The sequence below is a fragment of the Trachurus japonicus genome, chromosome 2, assembly GCF_045865225.1.
Source record: "Trachurus japonicus isolate A0001 chromosome 2, Traja_1.0".
NCBI classification, from domain to species: Eukaryota; Metazoa; Chordata; class Actinopteri; order Carangiformes; family Carangidae; genus Trachurus; species Trachurus japonicus.
The window spans coordinates 3,989,352-4,001,629 of record NC_140908.1 but is presented as its reverse complement, the minus strand read 5'-3'; the positions used below and the strand labels follow the sequence as shown (position 1 = coordinate 4,001,629).

The 12,278-nt window shown below is 43.6% G+C and overlaps 2 protein-coding genes across 3 annotated transcripts; one reads left to right on the top strand and one right to left on the bottom strand.

Moving 5' to 3' along the window:
- Positions 1–1,405: 1,405 nt before the first annotated feature.
- Positions 1,406–9,054, bottom strand: trim25l (tripartite motif containing 25, like). Its single transcript, XM_085796079.1, has 18 exons — positions 9,036–9,054; positions 8,584–8,665; positions 7,788–8,453; positions 7,243–7,338; positions 6,898–7,131; positions 5,534–5,693; positions 5,399–5,431; positions 5,261–5,299; positions 5,125–5,169; positions 4,974–5,027; positions 4,831–4,878; positions 4,650–4,724; positions 3,792–4,001; positions 3,541–3,654; positions 3,272–3,307; positions 3,108–3,176; positions 2,936–3,001; positions 1,406–2,080 (listed from the first exon to the last, which is right to left on the bottom strand). The coding sequence occupies exons 3-18, from the start codon at positions 8,418–8,420 to the stop codon at positions 1,506–1,508; spliced, it is 2,487 nt and encodes an 828-aa protein (XP_085652205.1). The 5' UTR covers positions 8,421–8,453; positions 8,584–8,665; positions 9,036–9,054; the 3' UTR covers positions 1,406–1,505.
- Positions 9,055–9,110: 56 nt separating this feature from the next.
- LOC146990624 (uncharacterized) lies at positions 9,111–11,893 on the top strand. Of its 2 annotated transcripts, XM_085796101.1 has the most exons (8): positions 9,111–9,271; positions 9,515–9,686; positions 9,856–10,329; positions 10,417–10,476; positions 10,596–10,804; positions 11,043–11,202; positions 11,292–11,410; positions 11,501–11,892. In XM_085796101.1, exons 1-8 carry the CDS (start codon positions 9,263–9,265, stop codon positions 11,507–11,509), a joined length of 1,212 nt encoding a protein of 403 aa, XP_085652227.1. In that variant the 5' UTR covers positions 9,111–9,262; the 3' UTR covers positions 11,510–11,892. The 2 variants fall into 2 exon arrangements, with proteins under 2 accessions (XP_085652227.1, XP_085652218.1); XM_085796092.1 differs by having other exon boundaries at positions 11,292–11,893.
- The last annotated feature ends 385 nt before the right edge of the window (positions 11,894–12,278 follow it).

The window sequence follows — 12,278 nt, the reverse complement described above, 5'->3', positions numbered from 1 at the left end:
TTAAATAAACAATGGGAAAAAAAAAAAGCTTCTGACTCGTGCGGATTTTTTGTTACTGAGTCTTGACCTAAAAATCAGTTTTTATCCTTTTTTTCAGTAGACATGTAACACTACACAGCCATCAAGTTACTTACACACAGCAGGGGAGAAAAGCCTGTTCCAGTTGAGCTGGAGCTCGTGAGCAGCTGGTCGTGTCCTCCATCGTGGTAAAGCCGGGTCGGTATCTGCTCCATGGTCACACTGCAAAAAGACATTCAGCCTTGGACCTGGACCATGAGGTAATAATGTCTCTAATGCTTCTAAATAAACCATAATATCTGTTTCCACTGAGGACAACTCTGAAGATTGCAAGAATAAACACAACAGCACATGAACCGAAACTTACAATTAAGCTGCACATCTGTGAGTTCAGTTCAGGCAATGAGACTCACTAGAGGCAACTTTTACATTCTTTCCATACAGTCAAATAACACTTTGTTATTGTAAATAACCAATTTATGCAACACAGCCAGGAGAGAAATATTGTACTTTATACTTTACTGCCCTTTTATAACAGCTATAGTCATAAATTACAATTCATTTATTAAGATTATTAATCCTGCTCAAGGGTATTGTGCTGTTGTGGTTGATTAGAATCAGGTTTCAGGTGTACAACAGGATTTATCTGAGGTCAGCATATCTCAAAGCACTAAAACATGATAAACCAGGGAGATAGTGAAACATAAAGAGGTCAAATCAGGCCAAATCTCAATATCACTGGGTTTGGATCATGGTTGTGCAGGATCTTCAGTCGGGAAATGCAAAACAACAATACAGTCCATCCAGTGGCTTTTAGGATATTTCACAGAGCAACAGTGACATGATCACTCACAGTTGTTAAGAATATAGTGTTTGTTTTTTTGTGTAGACAATTAGGGATGTCACGATTACTTGTTTTCATAATTAATCGTGGTATTAAACGCCACAATTAATTAATCGCAAAGATTCCTAAATATCGTCACTTCCCAAATAAGATTATGTAGGAACCATATCAGCATATGTGTGCCAAAATAAAGGTAAATGCACAGATACTGGTCCATTTTACTAATGTAACATTGAATTGGTAAGAATTTAGATGTTAGTGTGTCAAAACAAAACAAAAAACGATTTAAAAAATGTAAACATTTGGTATAGATGACAATTTATTACCTGAATATTTCAAACACTTCCCCTGGGGGGTTAATAACTGGTCATATATTAATAGATACTTGAAATATTTTGTGTAAACCATGAGTAATCTAATTATATTTTTGACTGTATTTGATTTTACACATTCATAGTGTTGTGAAATTAATTATCGTAACACCGTGATTATTTCTCTGACAATAATCGTACCAAGAAAATGTATAATCGTGACATCCCTAGTAGACATTCATTAAGTGCATTTCAGGGAGAAAAGGGATCAGGTACAACGAAAACTTTACAAGCGCTTTCAGTCATCTTGTCGGTTTGAATCTGTTTCTTCTTCACATGGGGCAGATCCTAATGCTGTCAGAGCTGGAGGAGAACTGGCCGAGGGCAAAGTCCAGACCGACTCCGACCCCGCTCCCCACGCCGAAGCAGGCGTAGACCGGCTGGGTGAAGTTGGCGCGGAAGGTGTGGAGGTGCGTCATGCTCTCGGCCACGCTGTAAAAGGCCAGTGTCCCCGTGGACAGATCCAGGTAGACGCCCAGGCGGGGGGAGTAGGTGACGGGGATGTCCCTCTTGTCGTTGTCGTGCATGGCGGAGCAGCAGGTGTCCGACAGCTCCAGGGTCCAGGACTGGGCGTTGTAGCCGAGCCCCGCCCGGCCGTCCGAGCCCTTCCTGGCCAGCGAGCCGTACGCCACGCCCATGGAGGACCCGCGGCCTCGCCACTCCGCCTCCCAGTAGCAGCGCTGGGCGTACAGCGGGCTCCGGCACATCACCTGCGTCCATCCGTCGAAGCGCTGCGGAGCGTCGGCGTAGGGCTGCGCCGCTCCCTGCAGCGTGGCCTTGGTGTCGCCGTCGGACAGAGCCAGCCGCCGGTGGGCTGTGTTGGGGTCAAGGGTCAAACTCACAGAGTCTAAGAGACAGAGAGTGTTGATATACAGAGCATTACTCCAACTGTATTTAACTTAAGTCTTGGCTGCTCCTTTGCACTAGTAGTGTATATTTTTATTGTTTTAAACATTGTAGGATATACTTTATCATATATTTTCTCTTTGTATTTTATTTATTTCCTTTGCACATTTCATTTTGGAGCAACCTTTGGACTCCAGGAAGAATAGCTATGCGAATGTGCTTGTGCTAATGGAGATCCAATAAATGAAATGAAATTAAACCTGGTATAAGAATTTATGAATGAAGTTCTATCTATCTATCTATCTATCTATCTATCTATCTATCTATCTATCTATCTATCTATCTATCTATCTATCTATCTATCTATCTATCTATCTATCTATCTATCTATCTACTGTATCTATATTGTGTCATCACAGAGTTATTGTCTGTGTTGCTTTACGGGTTACGTAATGAAGACCATGCTATCCAGTAGAGAGACTGAGAAAAACAAACATTGAATGATGAAGTGTTAAAGGGATAGTTCACCCAAAATTGAAATTTCACTCATTATCTACTCACCCTCATGTCGACTAAGGGCTGGGAGAAGTTTCGGTGCTTCAATACAAGACGGACATTACATACGAGCAGCATGGAGGTATTTGGATGTTTTTTGGTGTGTCTTTTTGTTATGAAGACAGTTGGTATCCATTTGCCACCGTCATATGGACATGCACTGCTACGCCGAGACCCCCTGTAACTCAGAGAAGCCACGGAGGACTCTGAAACTTCTCCCAGCCCTTAGTGGAGTAGATAATGAGTGAAATTTCAATTTTGGGTGAACTATCCCTTTAATATCGGCGCGGTGAAGACTCACACTGCAGGAACTCCTCTCTGGTCCTGGGCTCTGGGGCTTGGATGCTGTCTAAGTTGATTTCTCTCACTGGAAAATCAGTAAAATGAACAAACACGTTTAGATTTTTCTTTGTTTCACACACTTTGCAGCATGCATTTTCATATTTTTGAGGATTTTCATTCATGTAACTCACATGCAGGGAAGGCAGGAGCATGATTCATGGCGTCAGGGGTGGGCGTGTCCAAGAAGAGACCGGGGTTAACTGTGAAATGAGAGGAAACAAAAGTTAGACACATTAGTATTACAATATATCTTCAAACAATTAGACTGAAGGTGCCAATGAGACTTTAATCTTACTTTCTGTGGGTGTCTCAGACAGAGAAGCCATTCCCCCTGTTGAGGATCAACAGACACACACACTTAGACAGTGAAAATATGACGTTCACATTATTCAACTCTAGTCAAGTCAAATGTGTCGTGCAGCATCTGTGAAACTCTAACACAACAATTCATAAGGAAGATTCAGGGCAGCAGTAATTTAGATGAGATCCTTGTTTGAATGAACATTTCTAATGAGTTTCTAGTTGCAGGGACACATCATGGGAGTTGTAGTCAGGAGGACTTACAAGGGTTTCCTGCTGCAGATGCTGCGTTGTTGGCAACTGGTGTCGCCTGGTTGATGCCGCGCCGGGAGCGGAAGATGCTGCTGATGCTGCCGATGGACGCCATCCGACTGAAAGCTAAACAAACAAACCAGGAGGAGGAGATGGAGAAGAGAGATGGAAAATAAAAGGTGTTTGTAAGTGCTGCAATGTACAGCTTTGGCCAGTTGGTGACAGCAAAGGCTTTCCATGAGGGTTTAAACTTTATAGTATACCTCCAGATAATGCTGGAGCTGGAGTTGGAGCTGGAGCTGGAGCTGGAGTCGGAGCAGGAACAGGAGCTGGGATTGGAGTCGGGATCGGAGCTGCAGCAGCGGGAGCATCCTGGCTCTGAGTGAACCTGCTCCAGAGGGACTGGGACTCTCTGCGACTGGGAGTTGGACTGGGTTCTGGTCTGGGGCTGGGTCTGGTGCTGGTCTCCCTCACTGTGAGATGTTAGATCAGGGTTTGAGACACTGGAGGCTTACATTTAGTGATATTCCTCAGCTGGAAGCAAACAGAAGCTTTGGCTTTTAAAGGGATAGTTCACCCAAAATTCAAATTGCACTCATTATCTACTCACCCTCATGTCGACTAAGGGCTGGGAGAAGTTTCAGAGTCCTCCGTGCCTTCTCTGAGTTACAGGGGGTCTCGGCGTAGCAGTGCATGTCCATATAACGGTTGCAAATGACAAAGACACACCAAAAAACGTCCAAATCTCGCGGGATTTGGATGGACCAGGAAGAGGAGCTTCCGCTACAAACAAGCTTGAAATATAGACTTATTTAATTTGTTTCAGAACAATTTCGCATTTCGGGGCTTCAGTACAAGACGGACATTACATACGAGCAGCATGGAAGTATTTGGATGCTTTTTGGTGTGTCTTTTTGGTACGAAGAAAAGTGGTATCCATTTGCAACCGTTATATGGACATGCACTGCTACGCCGAGACCCCCTGTAACTCAGAGAAGCCACGGAGGACTCTGAAACTTCTCCCAGCCCTTAGTCGACATGAGGGTGAGTAGATAATGAGTGCAATTTGATTTTTGGGTGAACTATCCCTTTAATGTTTCAAAGAGATGTACAGGACAAACCTGGCTCCCTCTCCTCTCTCCTCTGTCTGTCCCGCAGCCTGGGGGACCTCGTGTTGTCTCTGTCTCTGTCTCTGTCTCTGTCTGCAACACGGAAGGGAAAACTTTTAAAACATGTTCACATAGTTTTTTTACTGCCGGTTTCAGTGGAGTTTACAGTAGTTTCAACAGCATCAAGTCTCACCTCGTGGTGTATTCCTGCTCCTCACATCTTGACTTCTGAGGCCAATACCTGGATAAACCAGTATTCAATGTTAACTAAAAACATATTGAAGTGCTTTTAATATTCTTGTGTATGTATATCTATGTTCTATTGAATGCCAGTACCAGGTCCTCGTCTGTCTGTGCTCCGCGCTCCGACTGAGACACTGGCTGTAGGAGCTGTGAGAATGAATGAATGAAAAGACACATATTCATATCAAAGGACGACAAAGTGCAGAGATGCAATGATGGTGGACCAAAAAAAAAAAGAACCAACCTGGAGATCGGCTGTTTGTGGTGCGGGCACCCAAACCAGCAAACACTAAAGAAAATCACAAATAAATTATTTGATTAATAAGAATAATGAGAGTATGGAAAATGCAATTCAGTTATATGTTAAATCCACAACTCACGTTTCAATATCCCTGCCCGCGGCCCTGCATTCTTGTTGGCTGTAAGAGACAAGAGGAAGTCGCTATCAATCAACAAAGCTCAACACAACCACAATTTAATTACAGTTTGTGTTGAATAGAAACATATTTTGAGTTTACCGTCTCCCAGAGTGAACAGTGTTGTGTCGTTAACTGGAGAAGAACAGACAATAAAGTTATAATGACAGAACATGAGAGAAAGAGATGGCACATAGACAAGAAAAGACTCTTCGGGGGGGTGGGCGGGGGGCTGACCTTGTTTGGTGATCTTGCCCAGCTCCTGGTTGCACAAGTCCTCCACTCGCTCCCTGAGGTCCAGGATGGCCTCACGTACGGGCTCAAAGGAAGCTTCAGGATTGACCACCACAGTGGGCAGGTCCCCCGTCTCCAAGGGACTGCACATGGACTCGTACGTCTGAGGGGGAAAAAAAATGGTTTGACTCTCAGAGGAAATGCGCATCCATCAACTGTGACTTTAAAAGCCTCATTAACCTGGGTGCACGTGATGGCATGAAAGGCAAACGACATCCTGTTCATATATCTCATGAGAGGAAACCAAATCCAAACTATGCAGGAGATGATGAACGTTAACTCAGTTTTCAGTTTTGTAAAGTCTGAGGCCAACAAGAGACAAAAAATGGTCAGAATTGATGCAACTAATGTAAATATTTTTGTTATGTGGGTTTTATAAGTGTGCATAGATGCTCAGATTATATACAGGTATGTGGGTTGATGCATGTGTGTATGTGTATGGACATGTGTAAGTGTAAGTATATATATGTATATATTTTCTGTTACATTATTTTTTTATTCCATTTTGTTTTCATTTTTGTTTCATTTTTCAGTTTGTAAAACTAACAACATGTGCAATAAATATATGTTTGTTTGTTTTTTACAAAAAACTGTGGTTAAAATATTAAACTCTAGCCTACATTTCCCATAATGCAATTCAATTGAAGATGCAGATTGATGCGTGTTCACAGTGATGCAGTGTTTCACAGTGCTTTACGTTTATTACAGGTGTTGGGTTCTCCACCCATCATTATGTCCTATATGAAAGAGTGGGTTGGTCTTCTCTCTCTTCTCGTAGAGAGCAACATTGCCTCTTGTTTATTTACAAAGCACTGATTGGGAAGCTCCCAACCTACTTAACATCTTTGTTACACTTCAGTCTACCAAGACCCACCCGCTCAGCTTCATGCGTCAGACTAGACATTCCACGTGTAAACACTGAGGGAGGAAAGAAAGCTTTTAGCTTCTTTGCCCCCTACAAGTGGAATAAATTACAGGACTCGCTCAAACTGAAACAGTTTATTCCAGTGGAGTCCTTCAGAAGTCACTTAGACTTTGTTTTTTACACTGAATGTACTTACTTGCCTCCCATGAAGCTGTGACCCTAAATGTATATGCTGTTCTCCTTGTGTCTGCTCAATGTATTTCTGATTCTGACACTTGTTGATCATAGTGTGTGCATTGCTTATAGTAATTGTGTTGTGTTTTTTATCTCTGTAATCAGGGCGTCATTGGCTCCCATGAATAAATAAAGGTTTGAAATAAAGGTTATAAACTACACACAACTGAACATGTTGAAATGCGGTGGTGCCCGGCCCCAGTCTGACCTGCAGGTAGTGAATGTGGTCTTCACAGCGACCCAGGTCCTTCATCTCCGTGTCCCTCCTCCTCAGCTCCTTGATCTCCGCCTCCAGGTTCTCGGCCACATCCTGGGCTTGACCCATCTTCTCCATGTTGGCCTGATCCAGCACCTCCTCCAGCAGCTCCTGCAGACGCTCCACCGAGCGCTGCAGCTCCGACAGCACGTGCTCCATGTCGTCGTGCACCCGGTTTGAAGAGCGCTGTGCCACCAAGGGAGCAGGAGACAAGGAGATTCCAGTAGGTGAGAGGAAAGTGTACACAGTTACTGGGATTTACAATGATGTCATGGTGGAAAAAGCACAGTGACTGACCTTCATCTCCTCCATCACCTTCTTCAGATCTTTCAGCTCCTGCTCTCTGTCTTTCAGCCTCTGCTGGTTCTCCGTCTGTATTTCTGACAGCACTTTCTGCAGAGGGACAAAATCCAAGACATGACATCCAAAACCCATTAACACAGGACAAAACACCAGCAGGAGGAAAACTGCTGTGTAGAGAGTGACACAGCAGGAGGAAGCATGAGTGAGAGGGTGGAGCAGTGGACAGGAATGTAGACAGACACGTCTTCAGCTGCTCCGTCACAAACAAAAGCACAGACAAGCTGCCATCTTTACACTTCCGGTTGTTTATGGGCACAATTTCTGTTTGTCATGTTCTCAAGCAAGTAAAAAATTGGACTTTAAATGGACAATAATGATAATAATAACGATATATCTATATCTACAGTATAATAACACCACAACTGCACTATTTACATTCTTTCATTGTATAATTTACACCACTCACTCAGAGTAAACACTTGAATTTGATACACAGCACTGATACACCCTGGTTAGTGGCTGGTTTGCCCTCTGCCCACCTGTTTCTCCATGCGCTCGGCCTTGGTGGACACACAGTCGTGGCCTTTGTGCTGGTTGCTGGTGCAGAGCCAGCAGACGAAGGTCTTGCACTGGCGGCAGCAGAACTCCTGCAGGTACTTGTGCTGGGTGCAGATCTTCTCGGCCAGGTTGCTCGTGGGTGCGATGAGCTCGTGCTTATTCAGGGCCTTCTTGGTCTGGTGGGGCTTCAGGTGGGCTTCGCAGTAGGAGCTCATACACACCAGGCAGCTCTTCACCGCTGCTCGCGGCTCTCCTTTACACATGTCGCACGGCACTGCGGAGGAGGACAGTTTCCCTTTGGACTTGGACTTGGATTTGGAGGAGGGGGCACCTCCACGGGCAACCCGAATAGACTCACGCACGTCAGAAATGCGAGCTCCCTTGCGAAGCTGCTCCACAGCATCGGCCAGCATAGTGTTCCTGGACAGGGAGGGCTTAGGGCAGAAGGTCTGGCGGCACTGGGGGCAGCTGTAGATCCCTTTGGGGTCGTCTTTGGACCAGTAATCCTTGATGCAGCCCATGCAGTAGCTGTGCCCACAGGGGATGGTAACTGGATCATTGGGGAGGTCCAGGCACACGGGGCAGTTGAACTGCTCCTCCGTCCACAGACTCATGGTGACGAGGTCAGGCAAAACCAAAGGAAGAAACTGAGAGAGACGGTTGGTTAGCAGCAGTGAGAAGTTTAAATCAGACACATAGAAAGCAGAAAGTGGAGGAGGAAGCCCCAGAGATGTGAGGAGGTCGGTGTCACAGGAGGAAATGCTGCGCTGCTCTCACCTGATAAAGACAGAAGAGATGGGCAGGGTGGGGCCAGAGCCACCAGGCAGGTCTAGCCAGGAAAACGGGTGTTGGTGAGAAACTGTTGAGTACCAGGAAAATAAAAGGTGTGAATAGACCAATCATTTTATCATTTCACTGTAGGTCAATCACAGATGCTAGTTTCATTCACACAATTTCCAATTTAGGAGCCTGGCCCTGTAAAAATCTGCTTGACCAATTTGTGTGTTGTTGTTGTTTTTTTTTACTGTAATCATACTTTTTACCCATCATCTTAGAGGTTTAGTTGGAAATTATCTCTTTGTTTGAACTGTACACAACTCATCAAAATGCAACCAAGGGCTTAGCAGATACAGCTTTTTTTTATATATATATATAAGGGGTCCCAAGTTACAAAAGTTAACCTGGTATTTCATTACAGTATATTAATGTCTGTAACTAGTGGCAAATACCTCAGTATCTGTATGTGGTGTGTCCTCTCACTAAAAGTGAGTCCACCCAGCCAGTAGAGGGCGCCTGTGTCTGAGCCCAGCAGCCACACACACACACACACACACACACACGGTCCGACTCGGTTTTACTGGAGGAAACAGAGACAAACAGTCTGCAGGTTAAAGCCACGCCAGTGTAGGTTTGACTTGTCCTGTCAAGCAGGAAGTGAGAGCTGTCTCTGGCTTAAATGTCACAGGTAATGAAGCTGTTTCCATATCAAACCATTTCCCTGTGTGAGGACCGGCTGTGTGTGTTAGCTTCCTGCTAAAACTAGCCCCTGAGTAAACATGTCCCCTCTCAGTAAATCTTTGTTTTTGTATCACAGAATAACTTTGTATGAGTTGTTTAGAGGGGTTTTGTCCTCTGTTACATTTAATAACATTTATAAAGTACTGTTTTCTTTATATTGTTGTATTTTCTACTCCTTTTTTCCCCCCAGCACCACATCACCATCCAGGAGGAGAGCCAGCTGCCGCCGGTGCACAGATGCTCTCAGTGCTGCATGTTGTACCACTGTCCTCTCTGCAGTCCTCATGTCTACAAGCCAGCGCACAGATATAAAGTCCTTAGACATCTCAGGTGTCATCTCACAAGAGCTGTTCACTTTAAAGGTAAAATTGCTCACGTATCAGCTCGAGATATATCAGGAAACAATAAGAGAAAATGTTATTATTTAGGGATATTCATAAACAAGTATTTTATAATGTATAATACATAATCAGAATCAATCTTTGATGTAGTTGTTATGACTCCTAATAAGACTTTTTCCTCCGCCCACAGGGTTCAGCATCTACAAGTGCAACCTGGGATGTCGGCCACTAGCTCATTTCCATTGTTTCTGTGAGAAGCTGTTCCTGAATCGCAGCCAGTTTGTTCATCATCTGAACAGAAAACACAGGTCAGATCCGTCAGACGGCCCCGGCGTCACGGTGCAGGATTGTAATGATGATGCTGTGAAGCTGCAGCCTCCATCAGCATCATCAGGGGGGCAGCCTGCTGCAGATCTGAGTCGTAGCCGTGCTGCTATCAGTGACACACTGAGCTCATGTGAAGGAGATTATGCAGCAGCAGCATGGAGCTCGGATACTCTGTCAAACATGGTGGCACCCCCAGCGACTGATGAACCAGCCTCAGCGCCTTCAGATGAGCCGTGTCCATCAAAAACAGGCCCAAACAAACTTCCAGCGTGTCCACGGTGCAGTGTGGTGATGAGTAAAAGCTGCCTCAACATCCACATGAAAATGAAACACAAACGTAAATCTACTTCTTGCTTATAATAAAGTTTTGTTAATGTGTTCCAGTAATGTATATTGATCTATTGATTGTCTTTAATTTTCACAGGCAACATCGATGTGACTGAATCAGCTGTGTGTAGACCAGATTGTCATCACAGTCCCACTCGTAAGCAGATTCAGTCATGTTAATGAATAATTAGCACTAAAAATGACGATTGAAACATTATTTTTCATTATTTACGACAACCTTCCTGTGCTGTGAGTGTGTTTATACTTTTTTCACAGCAGTGGAGCTGGAGATCTTGAGCCAGCTGAGAGACCTGCAGCAGCAGCAGAACCAGATGCTGCAGCTGCTGCTGAAACTCACCAACACGGACCAACACAATGACCCGGCTGAGGCGGATCTGAGGGCCGTGTTCCCCATCACAGATGAGGAAGGACTCGTTAACCTGGAGCTGAAGCTCAGTGAAACCCCGGGGTTAAAGAATCAGCTTGTAAGGAGTTATCTTATAGGTTGAGCCCCAAACTGTGAGGTCATTAGTGATAAGTATTTGATTAATAAGTACAGTAATACTTAGAGAGCAGAGGAGACAGAAAAAACAGATACACCGCCTTTTAACTTGTTTATAAGGGTATGTGAAGTATAGCCTAATTTATTTTGCTCTTTATGTGCATGATCTGTGCATTTATTTTCACTAGCACTTATAAAACTGTCAGTATCTGTTATTTCAGATCAGCTTTTTTGGGGACACTGATGGACGTCCAATTGATCAAACAGTACAGAGGATACTGGAGAGGATGCTGTCCAATACATTTGCACAGAGAATGGACTGGAGAGGGAAAAATAACAAAGTGTCCTTTGCATCTTCATGTTTGAAGGATATTGTTAACGGTAAGTTAAATTAAAAAACCCAAAAAACCACATTCACTTTGGCACAGCCAGTTACATCTAAAGACATCATTTAAGTTTTTCATCTCCAGATGCGGTGAGGAGGAACAGTGTTTGTGCCAGAGCTGCAGACGAAGCGGTGGAGTCGGTGGTGAAGAAGTGGCTGCAGCAGGCAGGAGAGAGGGATGAGGCCAGGAGGAGAGAAGAAGTGGTGGGTGTTGAACATGTGGCAGTGAATTGATCCAACAAGCTCAAACACACTTTTTATTCAGTTCAGTAATTAAAGTCTGGCTTTTTGCAGCATCATTGATCTCTATATGTTAGAAAAATACTGGTGGGTGAATATTGAAAAGTTAAAAACTGTAATTATTTCATTACAAATTCAAAAGCTGAAATATCGTTCTCGCTCAAGGACAAAACTCAGTCTGCTCTCTTACTCATCCATTTTGTATCTTCTTCCTGTATTTCTTTAATTAAATACCTGAATTGATTGTCATTTGAAATGTGTTTAATTAAAAACCATCAGTTAAAGCTTGGGTTAACTCTGACTGTTTCATTTATTATTGATCAGGACCTATCTGAAGGACTGTTTGGAAAGTTAATTATGAATTTCTAGGGAACTATGCCTTGTAGCAGCAGACGCCTTCATCAGGGTGTAATTTATTTTTTCTATTAATTAATCATCAAAGCTAATTTTTTCATAAAAACACTGAAACACAATCTTGATTTGTCGATTTGCTCACTTTGAGGCAAAAGTCCTGTTTTTAAAAAATCATATATAATAAAATTGAAAGTGTAAAAGTCTGAAATCTCTGCTTGGTGTTTGTGTACAGTACTTGAGAGCAACAACAACAACAACTTCTCATCCAACCTCTCTCACTGTTGTCACATGTTGTGCCACATGTTCAGTCCGATATCTCCTGTTATATCAAACGGAGAAGTCAAAGATACAATGATTTACAACTGATAAGAGCAGTGATTATAGCTTTTTACAGTCTATGGATTATAGCCGACCTGTTCCAGTCATAGAGTTAGGCTACTGTTTTATCAGTATAAAGAGTATGCACACCCTGTCCTTA

Excerpts from the sequence above, each read along its gene's own strand:
- LOC146990624 (XM_085796092.1), top strand. Across the intron at positions 10,477-10,595 it reads TTGTCATCACAGTCCCACTC|CAGTGGAGCTGGAGATCTTG; the intron begins GTAAGCAGATTC and ends CTTTTTTCACAG. Across the intron at positions 10,805-11,042 it reads CGGGGTTAAAGAATCAGCTT|ATCAGCTTTTTTGGGGACAC; the intron begins GTAAGGAGTTAT and ends CTGTTATTTCAG.
- trim25l (XM_085796079.1), bottom strand. The coding sequence starts at position 8,420 with ATGAGTCTGTGGACGGAGGAGCAGTTCAACTGCCCCGTGTGCCTGGAC. Across the intron at positions 4,002-4,649 it reads GAGAGAGGAGAGGGAGCCAG|TGAGGGAGACCAGCACCAGA; the intron begins GTTTGTCCTGTA and ends AACATCTCACAG. Across the intron at positions 3,308-3,540 it reads ATCTGCAGCAGGAAACCCTT|GGGGAATGGCTTCTCTGTCT; the intron begins GTAAGTCCTCCT and ends GATCCTCAACAG.